The sequence below is a fragment of the Parus major genome, chromosome 2 (assembly GCF_001522545.3).
Source record: "Parus major isolate Abel chromosome 2, Parus_major1.1, whole genome shotgun sequence".
Lineage (NCBI taxonomy): Eukaryota > Metazoa > Chordata > Aves > Passeriformes > Paridae > Parus > Parus major.
The window spans coordinates 147,270,090-147,288,850 of NC_031769.1; the positions used below are offsets into that span (position 1 = coordinate 147,270,090).

The window sequence follows — 18,761 nt, forward strand, 5'->3', positions numbered from 1 at the left end:
CAGCCTGTTTATGCAAGATCCAACTCCTCAGCCTCCATGCAGACTCTGGTCTTTGCCTTCCTTGGTTATGGGAGCAAAGTTTAAAACACAACTGATTTCATGAGAAGATCAGGGGGAGTGTGTGTAGTGTCTCCTCTGGGTGTATTCCAGGGTGTCCAATCAAGGTTAGGCCATACTGTACTGGATATAAAATCACAGAATGGTTTGGGTTGGAAGGGGCCTTCAAGATCACAGAGTTCCAAGTGCCCCACCATGGCCAGGGAAACCTTCTCCTAGATCAGGCTGTTGTTCCAAGCCCCATCCAACCTGGCCTTAAACACTTCCAGGGATGTGGCAGCCACAGCTTCTCTGTGCCAGGACCTCACCACTCTCACAGGCAAGAATTTCTTCTTTGTACCTAATCTAAAGCTCCCCTCTGCCAGTTTGAAGCCATTCCCTGTTTTCCTGTCACTCCAAGCCCTTGCAGATTCTCTCTCCAGTTCTCTTGTAGCACTGGAAGGTGCTCTAAGGTCTTCCTGAAGCTCTCTTTTCTCCAGCCGGAACAAACTCCCCCATACACTTCCCCCCTTGGCCAGAGTTCAGCTCTGCCTTTGCCTCCCACATCCTGATAATTCCCATTAGCAGGCACACAGGGATGTACAAAACAGTGAATGCTTTTTATTTCGCTGCTGGAGTGTAACCACTGTAATTTCATAAAACTCAAAAAAACAACAAAAAAAAAGTGATTACCGAAGGCATACATTTTTTTTTTTTCCTTTTTACACAAGACTTTAAGTAAACAGACAAGTTTCTTTTTAAAAAGGTTATAAAGTGTCAAGATCCTATACCTCATCTGCATATTCAAAGTGATGCCATCTGATACAAAAAGCATTTGGGTACAATAATTTAGCTATGGCTCAGACCAAAAAAAAAACCAACCAACCAAAACAAAACAAAAAACCAAAACCAAAAAAACCCAACAAAACAAAAAAAAAGTCATCTGGGCTTAATCTACACACTACTATGGTCGCCCAGGGGGTTAAAAAGGAAAATATGCAGTTCTTTGTTGCACAGAAAGGAACAGCAGGGAAGTGGAGAGTTCATTGGGAGATCATCGTCTGAAGGGAAGCGGTGGAACGCCCCCTCCCCGGGAATGTCTGCAAGAGCCTGGCCCAGGACCCCCCCTCTGTGCCAAGAAACCAGCCACATTTGTCTCCCACCAGACAGAATCCCATCCAAACCCACCCGCCAAGCTGCACCTACCCAGCGTGCTGGCAGCAAATAAGACACAAGACCTTGGAAACTGCATGGAAGTCACGAATCTCCCTGTGTGCTTTCCCACTGGGACTAATAAAAACCAAACAAACCCAATGAAAAAAATAAAAAAGGAAACGACTCGTTCTATTGTGGGTAGAGCCAGACTCTGCTTTCTCGGGAAATCTGTTCCTCATAAACCTCTGAAGCTCCCAGTCCAAGCACCAGTGTCAGCCTTACTGCAAGACTCATGAGTTTACAAATGCAAAGTCTTTAAATGTGTGTCACCAGAAATTTCTGAAATGAAGAGCTGGACATTTGTGATAGCCACATTTCCTGCCTTCCCACCATCCCACCCCCTCCACGTGCTGCATCTGACTGGAAAACAAACAACAGAAGGGATATTTGAGGGCATATGTGTGCTGTGTGCCAGTGGTGGGAGGACACAGCTACAAGTTCTTGCTCAGATTTATTCCCTCACATGAGGCTCACCCATGACTGACTCCTGGGTAAAGGCTACAGGCTCTTGGTTTGACGGCATTTCTGCTTTGCCATCCCTTGGGTCTCCAAAGTTCTTACACCAGTTTGGACCCTTGTCCCTGCAAATTGTGGTGGCTTTCCATGGAGGGTGAGCAGGTGGATAGGGGTGAGAAATTTTAAAAGTCAGTTTGAGCCTTTTCTTCTGGTGAAAAGGGCAGGATGAGGTGACTGGTTTGTAGTCAAAGCCATGGGGGTGTCTGTTCCCTGATATCTGCCAAGACTCAATGGAAACCATCAGAGCAGTGACAGCATTGGCCAATACATCAGATTTTTAAGGCTCTCCTTTCAGCATCTTGGCATTTGAGGTGAAATGAGGATTAGTGTACAAGGAGAGAACCCAAGACCAGCCCAAACCATGAGTCCTTGGCTGCTTAAGCCTTGCTGTGGTGTTGTCTACTGAGCTTCAACCATCCCTCCTGCTTAACTGTCTCAAGACTTTTGAGCTCTTGAGTTTTCTAACCCAAGTTCCCCTTGGATGTCCTCTCAATTTCCCCAACCTGTTGCTTCTGTAACCCTCTCTAGGCTGAAACATTGAGGAGCTGGTATTTCAGAGGAAGGAGTCCAAGTCCATATAAAAAAAACCCAAATATTTGCCCGTCCAACCCAGAGAAACTTTTGAATTCAGCCCTCCATGCAAAACAGCAGCTCCTGGGCTGCCAAGGTGTCCTTTCCACGGAAGCAGCACATTTTAGGGTTAAAGGGGAGATATCCATGAGAAAAGGAAAAAAATACCTAGTACAATTAAATCAGCATGATTTGGTTTGGTGGTTGTTTTTGATATTTTTTGCAGTGACTCATAAACTGAGGAGGATCAGGATGCCACTCTGCTAGCCAGATACCCTCAGGATTTGGCCACACGGCCAGGTCAAGGACTGCTTTTATACCAGAAGCTCCCTCATTTTAAGGTGATTGGGTTGATGCTACATAAAGCAAAGCCTGTCCCCCTCATGTTCCCTCCAAGCCAGCCCAAGTTGAGGCCTGAGTGAAGTTTCACTCAAGAGTGGCCAAAAGAGGCTGAATTCAAATCCCTCTGTCCCCAGCCTGACTCCAACTCAAAGGCATCGTGGCTGAATCCCAGGACCTCTTGCCCTGGTCCATGTTCCAGGTGATGCTGCCACGAGCACAGGTGAGGAAAACTCATCTTGCCAGGAGAGAAACATCTCCAAGCCCATAAATCAACAGGTCCCACAAGGAAGGGCATGGGATCAGGAGGATTCCTGGCTAGCAGAGATTGGGGCTGTCACCACCACAACGCCAAACCACCTCCTATGTCCCTGGGGAAGAAGCAGCACCTATTTTAGCAGCAGGAGGACAGACCCAAGCAGGAAGGGGATGGTGACCCACCCAGCAGGGTGCTGTAATAGAGGGTAAGGCCTTTTTATCAGCCCAATTCACTATTCCAAATCAACCCAGACCCTTTGGCCATTGCTGCCTTCTCCATGAGCCATGGGGACCAACAGCCTGGGATAGAGCAGGGGACTCCAAGGGACTTTAAGGGACTGAGAGCTGTCCCACAGTGTTGGACAGGTCCAAGGTGTGTGGTTTGACAACTCCAGGGCCATGTGCAGAAGGTCCCCCTCACTCAGCACCACAGCTTATCCCAAAGGATGGCCTTCCCTGCATTGCAGTGGGGCTGGCCCCATCAGAACAGGTGAAGTGGTGCTGGAAACAGCTCCAAACACCTCTGCTGCCCACCCATGTGGTGGTACAAAGCAGTCTCCAGCCTCTGCAGGTACTGAAGGTGTCTAACCAGCCTTCCTCACCACCTGTCCCAAAGGATGAACACCCTGAAGCAAATGTCTCTGGATATCTACATTCTGGAAGGCACACAAACCTTTTGGAGAGATCCAACACAGGGCACTGAGGGCATCTCAAGCAGGTCAGCCTAAAACCCAACGAGGTGGACGACCAGCCCTCCTTGTCCCAACAACTGTGATGCTCTGCAGCTGAGGGGTGAGCAGCAGCGAGCCCAAAGGCCACCTGGAGCATGCCCTGGGCCACATGTATGTCCTGGTGATAGTGGATGGCAGCCAGCTGTGACGGTGCTGGGGATCAAGTCTGGGGGACCATGGGTCACCTCTTGGGCTCTACTGGGCAGTGATTGGAGAAAGAAATGCCAGAGGATGTGCAGAAGACAAACAGGGTATTTTTAAAGTTGTTTTTTTTTTTTTCCTTTAATTAGCAAATTTCTTTTTATCCTCATTAAAAGAAAAAAAACATCCCCACACCCCCTATGTGCCCACTGCTCCAACTGCTGCAAGCATTCAAAGGCAGAAAGTTGAGAGATGTTTAATGTCCCAGCTCAGGGGCAGCTCTGAGCCCACCCCACCTGGGTGTGTGCCAGGGGTGCCAGGTGCCTTGGTACAGATATGGAAAAGGCAGGTGCAAAATTAGGTGATGTGCTCTTGCCAGGAACACCCAAAATCCCCTAGGAAAGCTGCAGCCGAGCCCCTCTGCCAGCAAATGCAGTGGTGATGGTGGACATGGATGTGCCATGAAAGGCACACTGTGTCCCCAGGGCACTGCAGCCAGAATTGGGATTTGTGCCACAGCTCAGGGATGGGGACACGACAGCAGAGAACCCACCACCCTGGGCACTGAATTTGGAAGCTATAAATAAGAGTACCCCACACTTTGGGGGACTCAGTACTGATCCAGCATCCCAGCAGAGCTGAGTGCCTCAAAGCCCTGCTGGCATCCCCGAGGTTCCCAGCAGTTCTGCCTTCACTGGAGCAAGTTCCTAGCGAGCCCCATCTGCAGCATCCTGGCTGGCATTGAGGCAACAGGGAGGTGGTGAGGTGACAGAGGGGCCAGGAGAAAGGGAATGGTGCTGGAGGTCTTAGCTCAGCCCTTCCCCTGGGTCACAAGGGTCACTGAGCTAAGAGCCCATCACCTCTCCCTGCTATCATCACTTTCCCCCCCGAGGCCACTGTGCCATCCCCACCTCCATCCCTGCTGCTGCAGCCCTTATTTATGGGGAAGAGGTGGGGAAAAGTTTTTCTGGGGGTGCTCTGGCCCTTATGCACCCCATCCCTTCTCAGCTGGCGCAGCCCTGCCTGCATCACCCCAAACCAAGCACCCTTTGTCCACCCCTCTCAGTGCAACGGGAGGGGAAAGGAGGGAGGAGGATGGTGATGAAGAACCGTCACATGAGCTCATTGCCTGCTAACACCGAGAGTCAAAGGGCAGTGCTGCCTTCCCTCCTCAGGGCTGCAGCTGGAGACAGCAGCCTTTTTTGGGGATCCAGCAAGACGAGTGTGCTGTGAGTGCTGGAACACAATGGAGATGTTCCATGTCCCCAGCCCAGCCCTGGCAGAGGGGCGGCGCGTGGGGAGCGCAGGGCTGGGTGAAGAGGTGAGGGGGTGGGATGTGTGCGAGTGCCTGGGGGTCTGTGCACGGATTTTGGCAAGAGGTCATTGAGGTTACATGATGCAGCATTTGTTCTTGTGGTTATGAGGGTCCTTAAATCGGAGTCTCTGCTTTGGTCGGTATTTTTCCAAGTACGTCAGCTGCTTGCTGTTGATGGCTCCTCTGCGCTTCCTGTAGGGACAGAGAAATGCCAGAAGAGTCAGAGGTGTGGCACAAGATCCCCCCAACCCCAAACCACCCCTGTTAGGATGCTGAGCTCCCCTGCCTGAAGCAGGAGGGGATTTTGGAGGCTGAAGCCAGGTGCACCCTCCAAGGACGGAGACAGGCACTGACCCCAGCAGCATTCCTCACTCACCCAGGAGCAAGTCCCAGGACAAGGAGAGCTGGAGAGGAAACGTGGGACAGAGCTGAGGTGACTGCTTAAAGTCCCTCAGGGATGCTGCCAGCAGCTGCCCCAGCCTCCTGCAAAGGCACAGGATACTCCATGCCAACATCTTGTTCACCCGTCCCCAAATAAAAGAAAAGCAACCCAGGTGTCACCAAAAAAACTAAACCCTGGGAGGACATGCCAGATCTCTCCATTCCCTCAGAGATGGACTTTCTGCCCTAACATCACAACACTGCTTCACTTACTGTCGGATGAACTGGATGGCATCTTCATACTTCATCCCACTCTCGATCAACGCCAGTGCAACAAGGACAGGAGCGCTGAAAGGCAAAAGCAGTGGCTGTCACTCCCCAGTCACACAGCCCAGAGGCTGATATCCATCATTTAAAGGTCAAGCAGAAGGCCAGGCAGCAGATCCCCCCCATGAACACTTATTCTCACTAGGGTTTCACAAAACCCTGCTCAAAGAGGGACTGGGAAAAGGAAGGAGGAGCACTGCCATGGTTGTCCCTCTCCTGTCCTTGTGAAGAGGTTGGGATAAAAACCTGCTCAAAGGGGGAATGGGGAAGGGAAGGAGGAGAGCTGGCATGGTTTTCCCTCTCCTGCATTCATGAGGGGTGGCAGCTGGGGTGCTGGGCTCAGACTCACCGCCCCAGGCCAGCCACGCAGTGCACGGCCACGCAGCAACCAGGGTCCTCGCAGAACTTGGTCTTCAACAAGTTGAGCCAATCTTCCACAATCTTGCTGGGAGGAGGCGCTCCATCATCAAATGGCCAATCCTGCAAGGTAGGGAAGAGAGAAACTCTGTCAAGTCTTTGGGGGAAACCTTTAAGGGCTTGTTTTTCACTCAGGGTGATGGTGTTTGGGGTCTCAGCTGCAGGGAGGAAGAAGAGTGCCAGAACTGGCATAGCTCTGTGTAGGCTGTTTTGTGGCATCATCTGGACCTGACTGCTTTGGCTCATGGTTTGAAGCCACACAAATCCAGGTCTGGAGTCTTTCCACCTTCTATGGCAGGTTCAGCCTTTAGGAGCACTTGTAGGATCTGCAACATGGTCCCCATGACCTCCTGCCTCTGCAGACCAGGATGGCCACCCCATGCTCCATTCCCCATCCAGATGACCTCACTGAGCTTTGGGGTGAGGCAGTTCCCATCCTCCCCCCCTGACAGCTCCTAATTCCAGCACTTCATAGCACATTGTGGGGGATTTGAACGAAGGTGGCTTGAGGATGGTTGAAATCTCAGAGCTTGCTTGATGCAGTGCTGAAATTCAGCTTCCTGCAACCTACTAGCACAGCCCTAGAGAGAGTCAAAGGGAGGGAGATCACTCCAAATGGGGCCATTTAAATACCATCCTTCAGGAAAGGACAAAGAAAAAAAAATTACCATTTTCTGAGCTTTATTTTCAAGTTGCAGGGCTTCAAAATTGGAACATGATGAGGAAGCTGGTCAAATGGGTTCTGCATTTGATACCTCTCAGCCATGGGCTCAGTTATGAGGGGTGTTGTAAAATGGTAATTTCTTTCCCAAAACAGATTTGTCAGGAGGAGCCTGGCCACTGGCTATGCAGCAGTGGAAGAGAGAGTCAGGAAGGGCAGCATCACTTGGAGAGGATGTGGCTTGGTGAGCCCCAAAGGGTGGGGGGTAGCAGGCCCTAATCCTAGATTTTGAGGTGTGAGTCATTAAGCTGCTGTGCTGGAGTCATCCTTGGTGTGAGATGGCAAAATAAGCTGCTTCACTGCAGCGTTTGGACAGGTGGTGTGACTTCTGCTGGGATTTGATAGTAAAGGAGCATACTGGGCTTCAGGATCTTTGTAGTGCTTGAGCCAGCCACCTGCCTGGCCTGTGCCTGTCCTGCAAGGCCATCTCCTCCTGCAAGGCCATGGCCTCCCTGCAACCATGAGTGCAGGTCAGGGGCTCACACCAGGGATGATACAGCACACCACAGCATCATCTTGTGATGGAATGGCTGAGATGGAAGGCACCTTCAAATATCATCTAACCCAGCCCCATGCCATGGCAGGGTCACCTTCCACTGTCCCAGGTTTTTGCAACCTGGCAATGAACCCTTCCAGAGATGGGGCAGCCAACAGCTTCTCTGGGCAACCTGTGCCTCACCCCTCTCACGATAAAAACCTTCTTCCTTATGTCTTATCTAAATCTGCCCTCTGTCAGTTTAAAGACATTCCCCCTTGTTCTATCACTACATGCCTGTGTAAATAGTCCAGCTCTCCTGCAGCCCCTTTAGAGGCTTTAAGGTCCCCCCAGAACCTTCTCTTCTCCATATAGAGACCTATATATAGAAGCATAGAATTGTTTAGGTTGGAAAAGCCCTCTAAAATCATCAAATCCTACTGTTAACCCTGCACTGCCCAGGCCACCAGTAAACCATGTAGATGTGGTCTCCAAGTGCCACATCTACAGGTCTTTTAAACCCCTCCAAGGATGGTGGCTCCACCACTTCTCTGAGAAGGCTGTTTCAATGCTTGACAACCCTTTCAGTGAAGAAGTTTTTCCTAATAACCAATCTAAACCTCCCCTGGAGCAACTGGAGGTCATTCCCTCCTGTCCTGTTGCTTGTAACCTGTGAGAAGTGACCAACCCCCACCTGGCTATAACCTCCTTTCAGGGAGTTGTAGAGAGGATAACATCTTCCCCAAGCCTCCTTTTCTCCAAGCTAAACACCCTCAGCTGCTCCTCATCAGACTTGTGCACCAATATATGTTTATATGTCAAATATATATATATCAGGATACAGATAAAAAAAATACCAAACTGTGTATACCAAATAAAAATATATACCATGAGATATATATATATATATATAAAATATACAGAGATTTTATATAATTATAGAGATATTTCTGTATCTGCAGAGATACATCTATAGAAAACCGGGTTATAGATATCTCTTGATTTACTTTATATATTTTCTATGTGGTTATAGAAACTTTGATATAGAAGCTATTTAATTTCTATTCAGTGTCTTGTATAGTTTCTCTAACTCTCCATATAAAACATATCCTAGATATGTATCTCTCCACATAAGAGAGATATAAGAGATGTAAAGAGGTACATATATCCTAGATATAGAAACCCAGACTGGAGGCTCCAGTTAGAAATGGGGTAAAATGCAGACTTTGGTGTCTAAGTGAGCAGATATGATCTCCAACATATGGATTCTATATATGTAGGATACAGCAATCTTTCCAAGATATATCCTGTAGAGACACAGATTGCATCTATATCTAGAGACATCTGCATCTGGAGGATCTGTATCTAGAGAGCCATGGGATTATCCACCTATATCCCTGAGGATCTAAGATAGAGCCTCCTCTCTCTCTAGGATACACGTTGTACAGACAGAGCTATATGAAGAGGTCCTACACACAGAGACCACCCCAGGAGACACCAGGCACTTCCAAACCCTTCCCTAAATAATGAGCAGAGCCTCACTTCCCAGCTGGAGCTGAACTCCCTGGCAGGGCTATCATGCCTGACATCATCTCCAATTACTTATCAGCCAAGATACAGCCCAGGCAGCTGCCTGCTCTGCCTTTCCCAGCTTGCTGCCTGCTCCCTTTCATCCCTCCCAGCTGCACCAGCCGGCTGCTGGAAGAGCAAAAAACCCTCACAGCACCCCCCAGGATAAGATAACGCCGCGGGTAATGAGAACCACGCGCATCTTCCACGTGGGATCAGGCGCTCTCATCCCTGGACGTTTCAGAGCCTGAGCAACAGGCAGGGAAGGCAGCTGCCGACTCAGCCGGGTGAGTCACAGTTTCGGCTGCGTGGGCAGCACTTCTCTTTTTAAAGCACCAGCCTCAGCTCAGCTCAGCTGGGCTTCCAACTCTGCTGCTGCCTCAGTGTGACGCTGTATTGGGCTACTGGGGTGTTGAACAGCCCCAAGGGATGAGATATTTAAGGGTGGTGTTGGGGCAGCCCCCCCAGTCCCCATCCTGCTGCCCACCTACCATGACAGTGATGCCGTCTTTCTCCAGGGGGGTCTTGTCATAGGTCACTTCACACACTCGCACGACCGTGGTGGCACCGTATTTCTTCAGGTCCTGGGGAGGGAAGGAGAAGGAGGGGTCTGAACAGATCCTGCCAGATGCACCCCAGTTAACCCAACACACCCAAGCCCTGTTATGACCATGTAGAGCAGTATGGACCCTAAAACAGTGCTGTGCCCCTTCTCTGAACCTCTGACCTGTGGTCCACCCAGCCTGGCAGGCACAAGGAAACATGAAATCCCAGGACACCAAAGCCACGTGGCCTCGTAGGATTTTTAACCAGCATCTTCATGACTCCTCACTCATAAGTACCAATGGAGCCATTTATTTTTAAGCCCTCACAGCCACATCAGCAGGGATTTTACACCCCAGGCAAAGAAACATCCCTGACATGGGTGCAAGTCCTCTGAAGGAGAAATTATTTGTGCCTGGTGAGGTCACACTCCTGATGCAGAAATGCATGGAGGCAGCTGTGGGGGGAGTCGTAGCATGCCCCACAAACGGAGCTCAGCATCTCACAGATGGCTCAGGGGCTCCTTCTCCACCTCGCTGCTGTATCCCATCATCACTCTAACATGCTGCAGGCTCAGGCGTGGGACTTGGGATGTTTCCAGCATGGCTCATTGCCCGGTGAGAGGATTGCCCCCGGATTACGTGCCCGGTGCGCCGGCCTCTCCAGGCACCATGAGATCATCCCTACCAATGATCCACCTCCTTTGTTCCCCATGTGCGCTCACCAGACCGTGGTGAGCCCCACATGCTCAGCAGCCCAGCTAAAAGTTTAAAAGACTGGAGGAAAGGGAAACTTTTCTCTCTTCCCACTGGTGTGGTCCCATTGCCTGGTGGACAGCATGCAGAGTATGGGGTGGCTGTCCCCAAATCACAGCCTGTCACCCTGAGGCAGTGGCACTCACACAGCTGCTACCAGTGCTGGCTCTTCAACACCAAGATCTCCAGCACTACCCAGCACACTCTAGGCACTGGAAATACGCTGGCACATTTGGGATGAAAAGCGACTATCAAGGTGCTGGGAGGAACAGGGCAGGTTGCGTGCACCCATGTGCATCGCTCCAAAGCCCTGTGACATGATGTGCTACTGGATCTGGCAGGAGATGAAATGGGAATGGGGAAACTCTGCTCCATCTCTAATGTGTGCAAACATGACATTTGGGGTCCTGAAAAACATCCCATCCCAAAAAGCTGACAATGATTAGACCCACTGCCCCAGGATGGCACCTGGGGCTGTGGCACCAAAGGGGATGTGCTGTCCTTTCATTGACATCAGCTTTTAGCCTCAAAAGATACAACTGGACCCAGGTCCCCACTTTCCAGTCTCCCCTCCTTACCTCCAAGAAGGTGCTGAGTGTGGCATTGGTGGGGTTGTGGGTGATGAGGAACCTCATGTTTTTGTAGCAGACCTCCACGGGTGCAGGGCGGTTCATCCGGGCCATGGTGGGGACAGTGGGAAGGTGAGGTGGTGCTGACAGTGGTGGGGGAAAAACCCAAGAAAAGTGTGGTGTGGAGGGGCAAAAAAACCCCAAAACAAACAAAAACCCAACAACCCTTCTGCGCTTCAAAAATAAAAATAAAACAGGATCGAGAACTCAATATACAGACGTTGTGCAAATAATCCCAACTCCTGGGAGCGCGCCGGCTTCCTTGACACACCACAAGCTCCCCCAGGCACAAAAAAAGCCAGATGGGGAAAAAAAAATAAAAATATTAATGATAATAATAATTAAAAAAAAAAAAAAAATCCCTTTGCTGTAGTGTTGGCGTTCTCTGCGTGTGCGCGACGGTGAGCGGCTGCTGCCTCCGGTGCCGCGCGCTCCCGGGCGCTCTAGAAAGGCCTCTGCATATGGGGGGTGGTGGTGGCGGGAGGGTGACCCCCGTCACGTTACCCCATCGGGGTATGTGGAGTACTTGGGGGCGGCACGGGGGGCCGGGAGCCTACGGGGCGGCGTCGGCGGCGTCCGGCAGCGGTGCCTCGCTGGGGCGATCCATGCACGGGAGCCTTGAATGGTTGAGTCGGAGGGTCGGGGTGCTGGGCGAGACGAGGAGAGGCGGCCGGGGGCTGCTTCACAGGGCGGGCTGCCGGGGGCTGCGGGGCTCACAGCTGCTCCTCAGCACCTCCATAAATCCCAGCGGAGAGCGAGGCTGCAGAGGAGAGAAAGGGAAACACAGTGGTGAGAGTGTCCTCCTCCCCATGGAAGCCCCTGCCTGGTGTGGGTGCCCCTGAAGGCACCATCATTTCTACATCCCGTATGAGCATCCCTGACCAGAGCATCCCTGACCATTGTCATCTTCACAGGAGACCACAGATTAGAAAGTGAGGTGGTATTTAAAGCTAAAGCTGAAATATCATCTGGAGAGCTGAAATGGCACTAAAAAGCCAGAGAGGGTAACTCACATTTCACCCGCAGAACTGAAAAGCACATGGCAGGGAAGGCCTTGCTTCAATATGCCACCCAACATCTGCACCTGCTGGTGGATTTAAGCACCCAATCCACACCAGCTGACCCCCTGACACCCATCCAGACCCCCCAGACCTCACCTTTGTGTCCCCAAAAAGCAGGCTGAGTATCTCCACCCCAAATGCACGCTGTGTCTGAAACCAGCTGCCGCTGCTGCTAATCGGCCACATGCTCCTGGTGCTGGGCTCATGTCCACCAAATGCACCTCTAATGCTCTTAGGAGAATTAAGCCGCCTGCAAATGAGCTATCTTGGGGAGGGGGGGCCGAGGAGGGGGTTGTGTGTGTGTGTGTGGTTTTGCCAGGGTTAGTGATGGATGTGTCTCCCAGCCTGCTCATCCACATTCCCACACAGCCAGCGCATCGCTCCCAGTAACGGAGCCCGGCCCCTCAACCCGTGGCATCTTTGCTTTCAAGGATGGCAGTGGGAAGAATTAAAAAAGAAAATCAGTTCCCACTGTGGAAACACCCAAATCCGTGAGATATTTGGCCCAGCAGGGAGGCAAGGGCTCTGCCAGCCCCACTCAGAGCCGAGGAAAACCCAGCTGGAGCCTCCCCAGGTTGTTCCCCACTGGACTCTTGTTTTGAAGCTGGTCCTTTCCCCAGGTCAGCGGCTGCTTAGTGCTGGGTGGCCAGGGCCTCAAAATAGACCATAAGCACATAAGTAACCCGAGCCAGGCCAGCAGGCACCCCCTTGCCTCTCCTCACAGCAGCCAGAAACTTTCCCCTCTGGATTGCTTCACCCTTATGCAATGAGACAAAGTGGGAGCAGGGAGATAAGCTGAGCCTTGAGCAGCTCATCACAGCACCTGGGCACTGACAATGGGTTCATCCAGGCCTGAGCATCATTTACAACATGTTTAACAGCTCATGCTTCGCCAGTGGTACCCAAGAATTAAAAAGTTAAATAGCAACAGGAAAAAAGCCAGATGAGGTGAAGGGAAGCAGAGATGCTCTGCTAAATGTGCCCAGTTTGGCTGCTAAAATCATGGACTCTTCCAAACAAGCATCACACCTGACTCATTTTTTTTGCCCATAAAAAAGGGGATAATGCTATCCCACAGCCCTGTGAGGATGTTCTGCAAAGTTCAGTCCCTGCCTGAGCTACAGGGGATGAGTGGGACACTCAGGGGGAAAGATTTTCCAGTCTCCATTGAGAAATCAGATTTTAGCAGTTGATGGAGGCTGGGAGCTTGGCTGAGGCATGGGAGTGAGGTGGGAGCTGTGTCCCTGCAGCATTTTAGGTGTGATTCAGAGCAGCTCAGCCCACAGATGATGCTGAACCCCCCCAGGATAGATGACCCTCCCCCCCCGACAACAGCAGCTGGGATTTTTGCTCAAAGCTTGCAATGATCCTGCAAGATGGGTTGAGAAACCTGCTCTCCTCACAGTGTACACCATGCTTTTTCAGTGATGATCCCACCCATTACTTTGTTTGTGGGATCTGCTTCTCCCCAAGACAATCTCACCACAGCCTGGTAAAAACCAATCTGGTATTTCTGGAGGGTAGTTTTGGGCTGGTTTTGGCCAAGTGGCTCCTACATGTCCAGCTGCCCATCTGCTGGCCAGCACAACCACAAAAAGAGCCAGCAAGCCAGTGAGTGAATGTTTCCCAAAGAAAGCCTGCTGGCAGTCCCCTCAGCAAAGTTAATCTTTTTCATTCCAAGGAAAAGAGTGCTTAAAACCCTCCAAAGGGATGGGAGGTGTGAGAGATGGGCAGCCACAGTTGCTTGCATAAAGGGAACAGCTGATGTGAAACAGAAATTGCCCCAAAACATCACCTTGAAAGCCCAGTTTCTCTGAAGCAAAGGACTTGAGGATCTTTTGCTTTTACTTCTTATGCCTTTGCTCTGCAGGCTTCCAGTGTGTTTAATGCCATCTGTCCTAATGATTTGATCTGATCCTGATGATCAATCTGATTTGATGCACCAGCACCAGAAGTGCACAAGGGAAAGCATTACAAAACGACTTTTCTCCCTCCAAACAACCTCATACCTTGTTCTAACCGGCTGCCAGGGACATTAAAACGAGCTGTGCCCATGTTTACCCATGTCCTGGATTAAATCCCACCCACTGAGCAACCCCATGGGACTGGCAGCTGCTGCCAGCACCAATGCCTGCACTGCCCCCTGTCATCATCTGAGTTCATGCTCCATCGGCGCTCCGGATCCCGGACAATTTTTTATTGGCTTGGGTGTGCTCGCTGCCAGTAACGGAGGCTCAGTGGGAACCGGCTGCCTACGGGAACAGCGAGTGCTCCTTTCCCACAAGGTCTCCTCTCCAGTGGAAGCGTTTCAAGTATTTTGGCAATCGCACGTCCCAGCAATTCAGCCCCGAAGCCCGTAAATCCCTAATGGATATTCAATCACAAATCATCCCCGGAGTTTCAGGCTGCAAGGCTGATCTCCATATTAAGCATGGCAGAACAATGTGGAAAAGGGAATTTCAGCTAGTATTAATAACCTGCCAAGTGGAATATAAATCCTTCTGATTTGAGCACTCCGGGGGATCTAGAGGAAGCATGTGAGGACACAGTGAACAAACCCTGGATGAGGATGCTCAGAAATGCAGCACTGGCCTGTCAGGCTCAAACCCATCTTGGAGAAGCCCAATGAAAGGAGGCTGTAGCCACGTGGGGGCTGGTCTCTTCTTCCACGCAACAAAGCAACAAGACAAGATGAAACAGCCTTAAGTTGTGCCAGGGGAGGTTTAGATTGGGTATAAGGAAACATTTCTTCACTAAAAGGGTGCTCAGACATTGGAGCAAGCTGCCCAGGGAAGTGGCAGAATCAGTATCCCTGGAAGTGTTCAGAAGAAACATGAACATGGCACATGGTTTAGTGGCAGACATGGCGGTGCTAGGTTAACAACTGACCTCAGAGATCTTTTCCAACTTTAATGATTCTGTGATTTTCTTTTCACCCTGACTGTGAAAATTTCTGCTTCCTACACAAGAATTTTGCAGCCAAGAGCCCACTGAGGATCCCACATGAACACACACCAGTGTGGCAAGAGAGAGTGAACGATGCTGCTCTAGGGGATGGGGACCACTGAGCTCATCGTCTCCTTGTCTTACACCTCCAAAGCTGAGGAGATCACAGGGCTCTCCAAAATATTCCTCTGCAGTGTGGCAAGACCATTACAAATGTCTTGGCCTATTCCCAGATGTCCACAGACTGAGCCTCCAACACAGGGATGAGGCTGATTTTCCTCACAGCAACTTGATAAAAAATAAAGGTCAGATCTTCTTCACCCAGTGAATGCAAGAGCTTGGTTGGAGCGGTGAGCTGATGCTTGACCCGCCAGCTGTGCTGCTGGTACCCGGCTAGTGGGACACAGATGGTGGAGTCAAGTTTTCCTAAACACAGCACATCCCCAAGAGAAGGAAAAGGAAGCTCTGCAGAGCCAAAGTGTCGCTCCACATGGGCTTTAGCAGTGGGACTCGGAACAAAGGCTCTTACTTACCCAAACAATGTGTATGTCACCCGTATATAAATATAGCAATCTTGGAGTGAGCACATCTCCTGTTCAAAGTTCACCTTCAGAGAAACCCAACAAAACACCCAGCTGTGTCATGCTTTCTTGACCTCTCTCCTGCTTTCAGCTCACGTAGCAAGACACTGACCAGCTCTTTCCCCTTAAGGCTGATGAAGTCCTGCTCTCCCTGCTCCCAACACGCACTTCCAAAAACTGACTCCAAATTTCTGAGTATTTCCAGTTATCCCCATGCAGAAGTTTCTGCATGCATCCATTGGCACTGACATGAGTGACCACAGGGAGCAGGTCTGTAAGGCTCAGCTGCACACATAAGATCTGTACCAGTGGTACCACCACTGTCACCGCTGCCACCAGCATGAGCAACACCACCAGTGTCACCACTGCCACCATCATCACTGTAACCAGAATCAGCAGCACCACCATTGACAGCATTGCCACCCACAACCAGCACAATGACCACTGCCATGAGCATCACCACTGCCACCAGTGTCACCACTGCTATCAAAAGGAGGAGCGCCACTGGCATCATTACCACTACCACCAGCATAAGCAGCACCACTGCCACCAACACCACGTCACCACTCCAACAGACATCAGCAGCACCACCACCACTGCCACCATTCCAGCCATTGCCAACAATGTCACCACTGCCACTACTATGAGCAACACTAGCACTGCCACCACCAGGTTTCACCAGCATGAGAAGCACCACCACTTCCACCAGCACTAGCAGCATCACCACTGCCACCATCGCCATCACTGCCAGGGAGGACAGGTCCAACGACACAGAGAGCCACAGTCCTGCTCCTGTGTCCTCAGCCTGTGGCTGCAGCTGGGACACAGCCAATGTGCTGAGATTTCCTCCAGTTGCATCCGCACGGAAGGAAACAGGAAAGGTCCAGGAGGAGAGCGACGGAAACAAAACACCCGGCAGGAGCCGGAATCTGTGGGGAGAGGTGTAACAGCCACTGGCACATCCTGCTCCAGGTGCAGAGCTGGACAAAGCAGATGGGATGTCCTGGAAAAGCCATGCTGGGTACCGTGGTGGCTGTGGGGTACCTGCTGCCAGGAGTGAAGCAGTGCCCGGCACCATCTGCCAGGGAAGCATTGTGGGGTTATTTTTTAGGTTGTTTCTCTCACTGCATGTGATGTTTTCTGAGCAAAACGTGACAAGGAGGAATAAAAATGCACAGGTGCAGAGGGAGAGCGACGGGGGGCTCTTGGCAGCCCATGAAAACACACCTGCAAGATAAACCAGGTCATGCATCTTTCCCCACCTCCTTTTTGGTGTGCAGTAAATACCACCTAACACAAAATTTCACCAAAGAGAGCTGTGCAGCCCTTGATTTTACAGATCCAGCTGGACTTAAGGAGTTTAGTAGCATTTAGAGAGGAGGGAAAGACACCGGCATGATGTTGGCGTGGACATTTGCAAGCAGGAGGGACTCAGGACACCAGAAAAGAGAGAGGAATGGGGAAGCTGAGGCAGCAAGCCAGCCAGCCAGGTAAAAAAAAAGAGCACAATCCTCCCAGTACTGAGCAAGCTGGGGAATGCACCAGAGGCACTGGTAACATGATCAACCCTTTCTTATCTTGTATGTGCACCTTTTATCTTTGAAGAGAGGCTGAGGCAGTGTGGAAAGTGTCTATAAAGGTTCTTTTTGGAGTTGTTTTTCCCTCTCACCCAGACTCACAACCCCTGGACATGGACCCTGTGCCCACATTGGGATTCCTTTGATGCCAGCAGTGTCAGGGCTGCCTCTCCTCTCCAGAGCTCATGGGACAATGCCCTGAAGGAAACATGATGCTTTAAGCACCCCTTCAACAGCTCTTTAGCTGGAATTTCTGCTTTTCCCTTCACACGAATTCCCTCCCCAGGCAACTCGAATTTGAAGTCTCCATGTACAGCTTTTTAATCTAATTCCTTCTGGTATCAGAAGAGATTCAGCCATCAGAGGATAATAAAAAACACAGAAAAGCACAAGAACTTCCACACTGTGGGGAAAAGGAACCCCCCCCAGCTGAACACAGTCCCCCATCCATCCCTCCCTCCCTGTCCCCAGCAGTGGACAACTCACAGGCAGCCACTGGTGGCCCTGCTCACAGCAAGATCCTGGTTTTATGGTCTGGGATATCCCCTCCACTGCCTTCCCCCAGCAGCCACAAGGAGCTTGCAGCTGTGGTGCCAACGTCAGAGGCTTTTCCTGGCTTGGATTTGAAGGGGAAGGAGGAAAAAAAAAGAAAGGGGGGAGGAAGAGAGGCCAACTCCAAAGGGAAAAGTAATAACAGGCTTGGGGCTGGCTGCCTCCCAAATCTGCAAAGGGTGTGCCCTAGAGTGTTTTTTTGGGGAGGGGTGAAAGGCTTGGTTGTTTGGGGATGGATGGTCCCCACGCTCTGGCGCCCGATGCACAGGGAAGTCAGGCACCCCAAATACTGGGAGCCAGCTCCCCCCATCCTCCAGGGATTTCTTTTGGCCAGAAGTATCAGGGAAAAAAAGCAATTCTGTGTGTGATTGGGCATTTCCAGGCTTCAAGCCTTGTCCAACACTATCTTTGTAAAGAAAAGAATCCAAATGTAGCATCCTCACCCCAAAACACACACTGGGGGCAAACTGACCCAGTAGTCCTCCCCAACAAGTGCCACTGCCATGTGTCTCTCCCACCCTGAAACTCTGGTGCAGCTGAGCTTTTTTCTTGTGGTTTCTCAAAGTATTTTGAGCTAATTTAATACTTGTGGCAGGTGGCAACGTTTGGGGGTGGGGGTGCAGAATGGTGCAGTTTTTTGGGGGGAAACATGAGAAACAGCAGCACACTCCTAGGAAGGGCAGGGAGGAGCTGCCATGACCTCCCCTTTAAGGTCAGTTTGAGCCTGTGCCACCAGACCTTTGCTATTTGCCATGTCCCTCCTCGGTGGTGGGATCCTGATGGGAAGTTGTCCCTACATTACCTGGTCTTACCTTGTCAAGCCACCAGCAGCCCTGACCCAAGGCCACCAGAGAGCTCTGTCTGCGTCACTGGTGCCTCTTGCACAACCCCCAACCCAGACAGGCTGCGGCAGCTTTGATGGAAGTTTGCTGATGATGAAGGGGGCTCCAGGGGACTCAAATCTACCCAAAGGGTGGATTTTGACCTGCAGATGATGTTGAAATAGTGCTCTGTGACATGCTGGGGATGCAATACAGGACAGAACATGCTCTGCCTGTGATGTGTCCCATGGAAAGATCTCTGGTGGCATCAAGCTATGGTCAGGA

The 18,761-nt window shown here is 51.0% G+C and overlaps 1 protein-coding gene across 1 annotated transcript in view; it reads right to left on the reverse strand.

The window, feature by feature from the left end:
- Nucleotides 1-637: 637 nt before the first annotated feature.
- Nucleotides 638-18,761, reverse strand: part of PTP4A3 (protein tyrosine phosphatase 4A3) — a 42,331-nt gene continuing 24,207 nt past the window's right edge. Inside the window, exons 2-6 of the mRNA XM_015618691.1 lie at nt 10,888-11,698; nt 9,503-9,595; nt 6,179-6,309; nt 5,776-5,850; nt 638-5,313 (exon numbers count right to left, since the gene is read on the reverse strand). Coding sequence (XP_015474177.1) covers nt 5,196-5,313; nt 5,776-5,850; nt 6,179-6,309; nt 9,503-9,595; nt 10,888-10,992 — 522 coding nt within the window. The 5' untranslated portion in view covers nt 10,993-11,698 and the 3' untranslated portion in view covers nt 638-5,195. The remainder of the gene's footprint in view (nt 5,314-5,775; nt 5,851-6,178; nt 6,310-9,502; nt 9,596-10,887; nt 11,699-18,761) is intronic.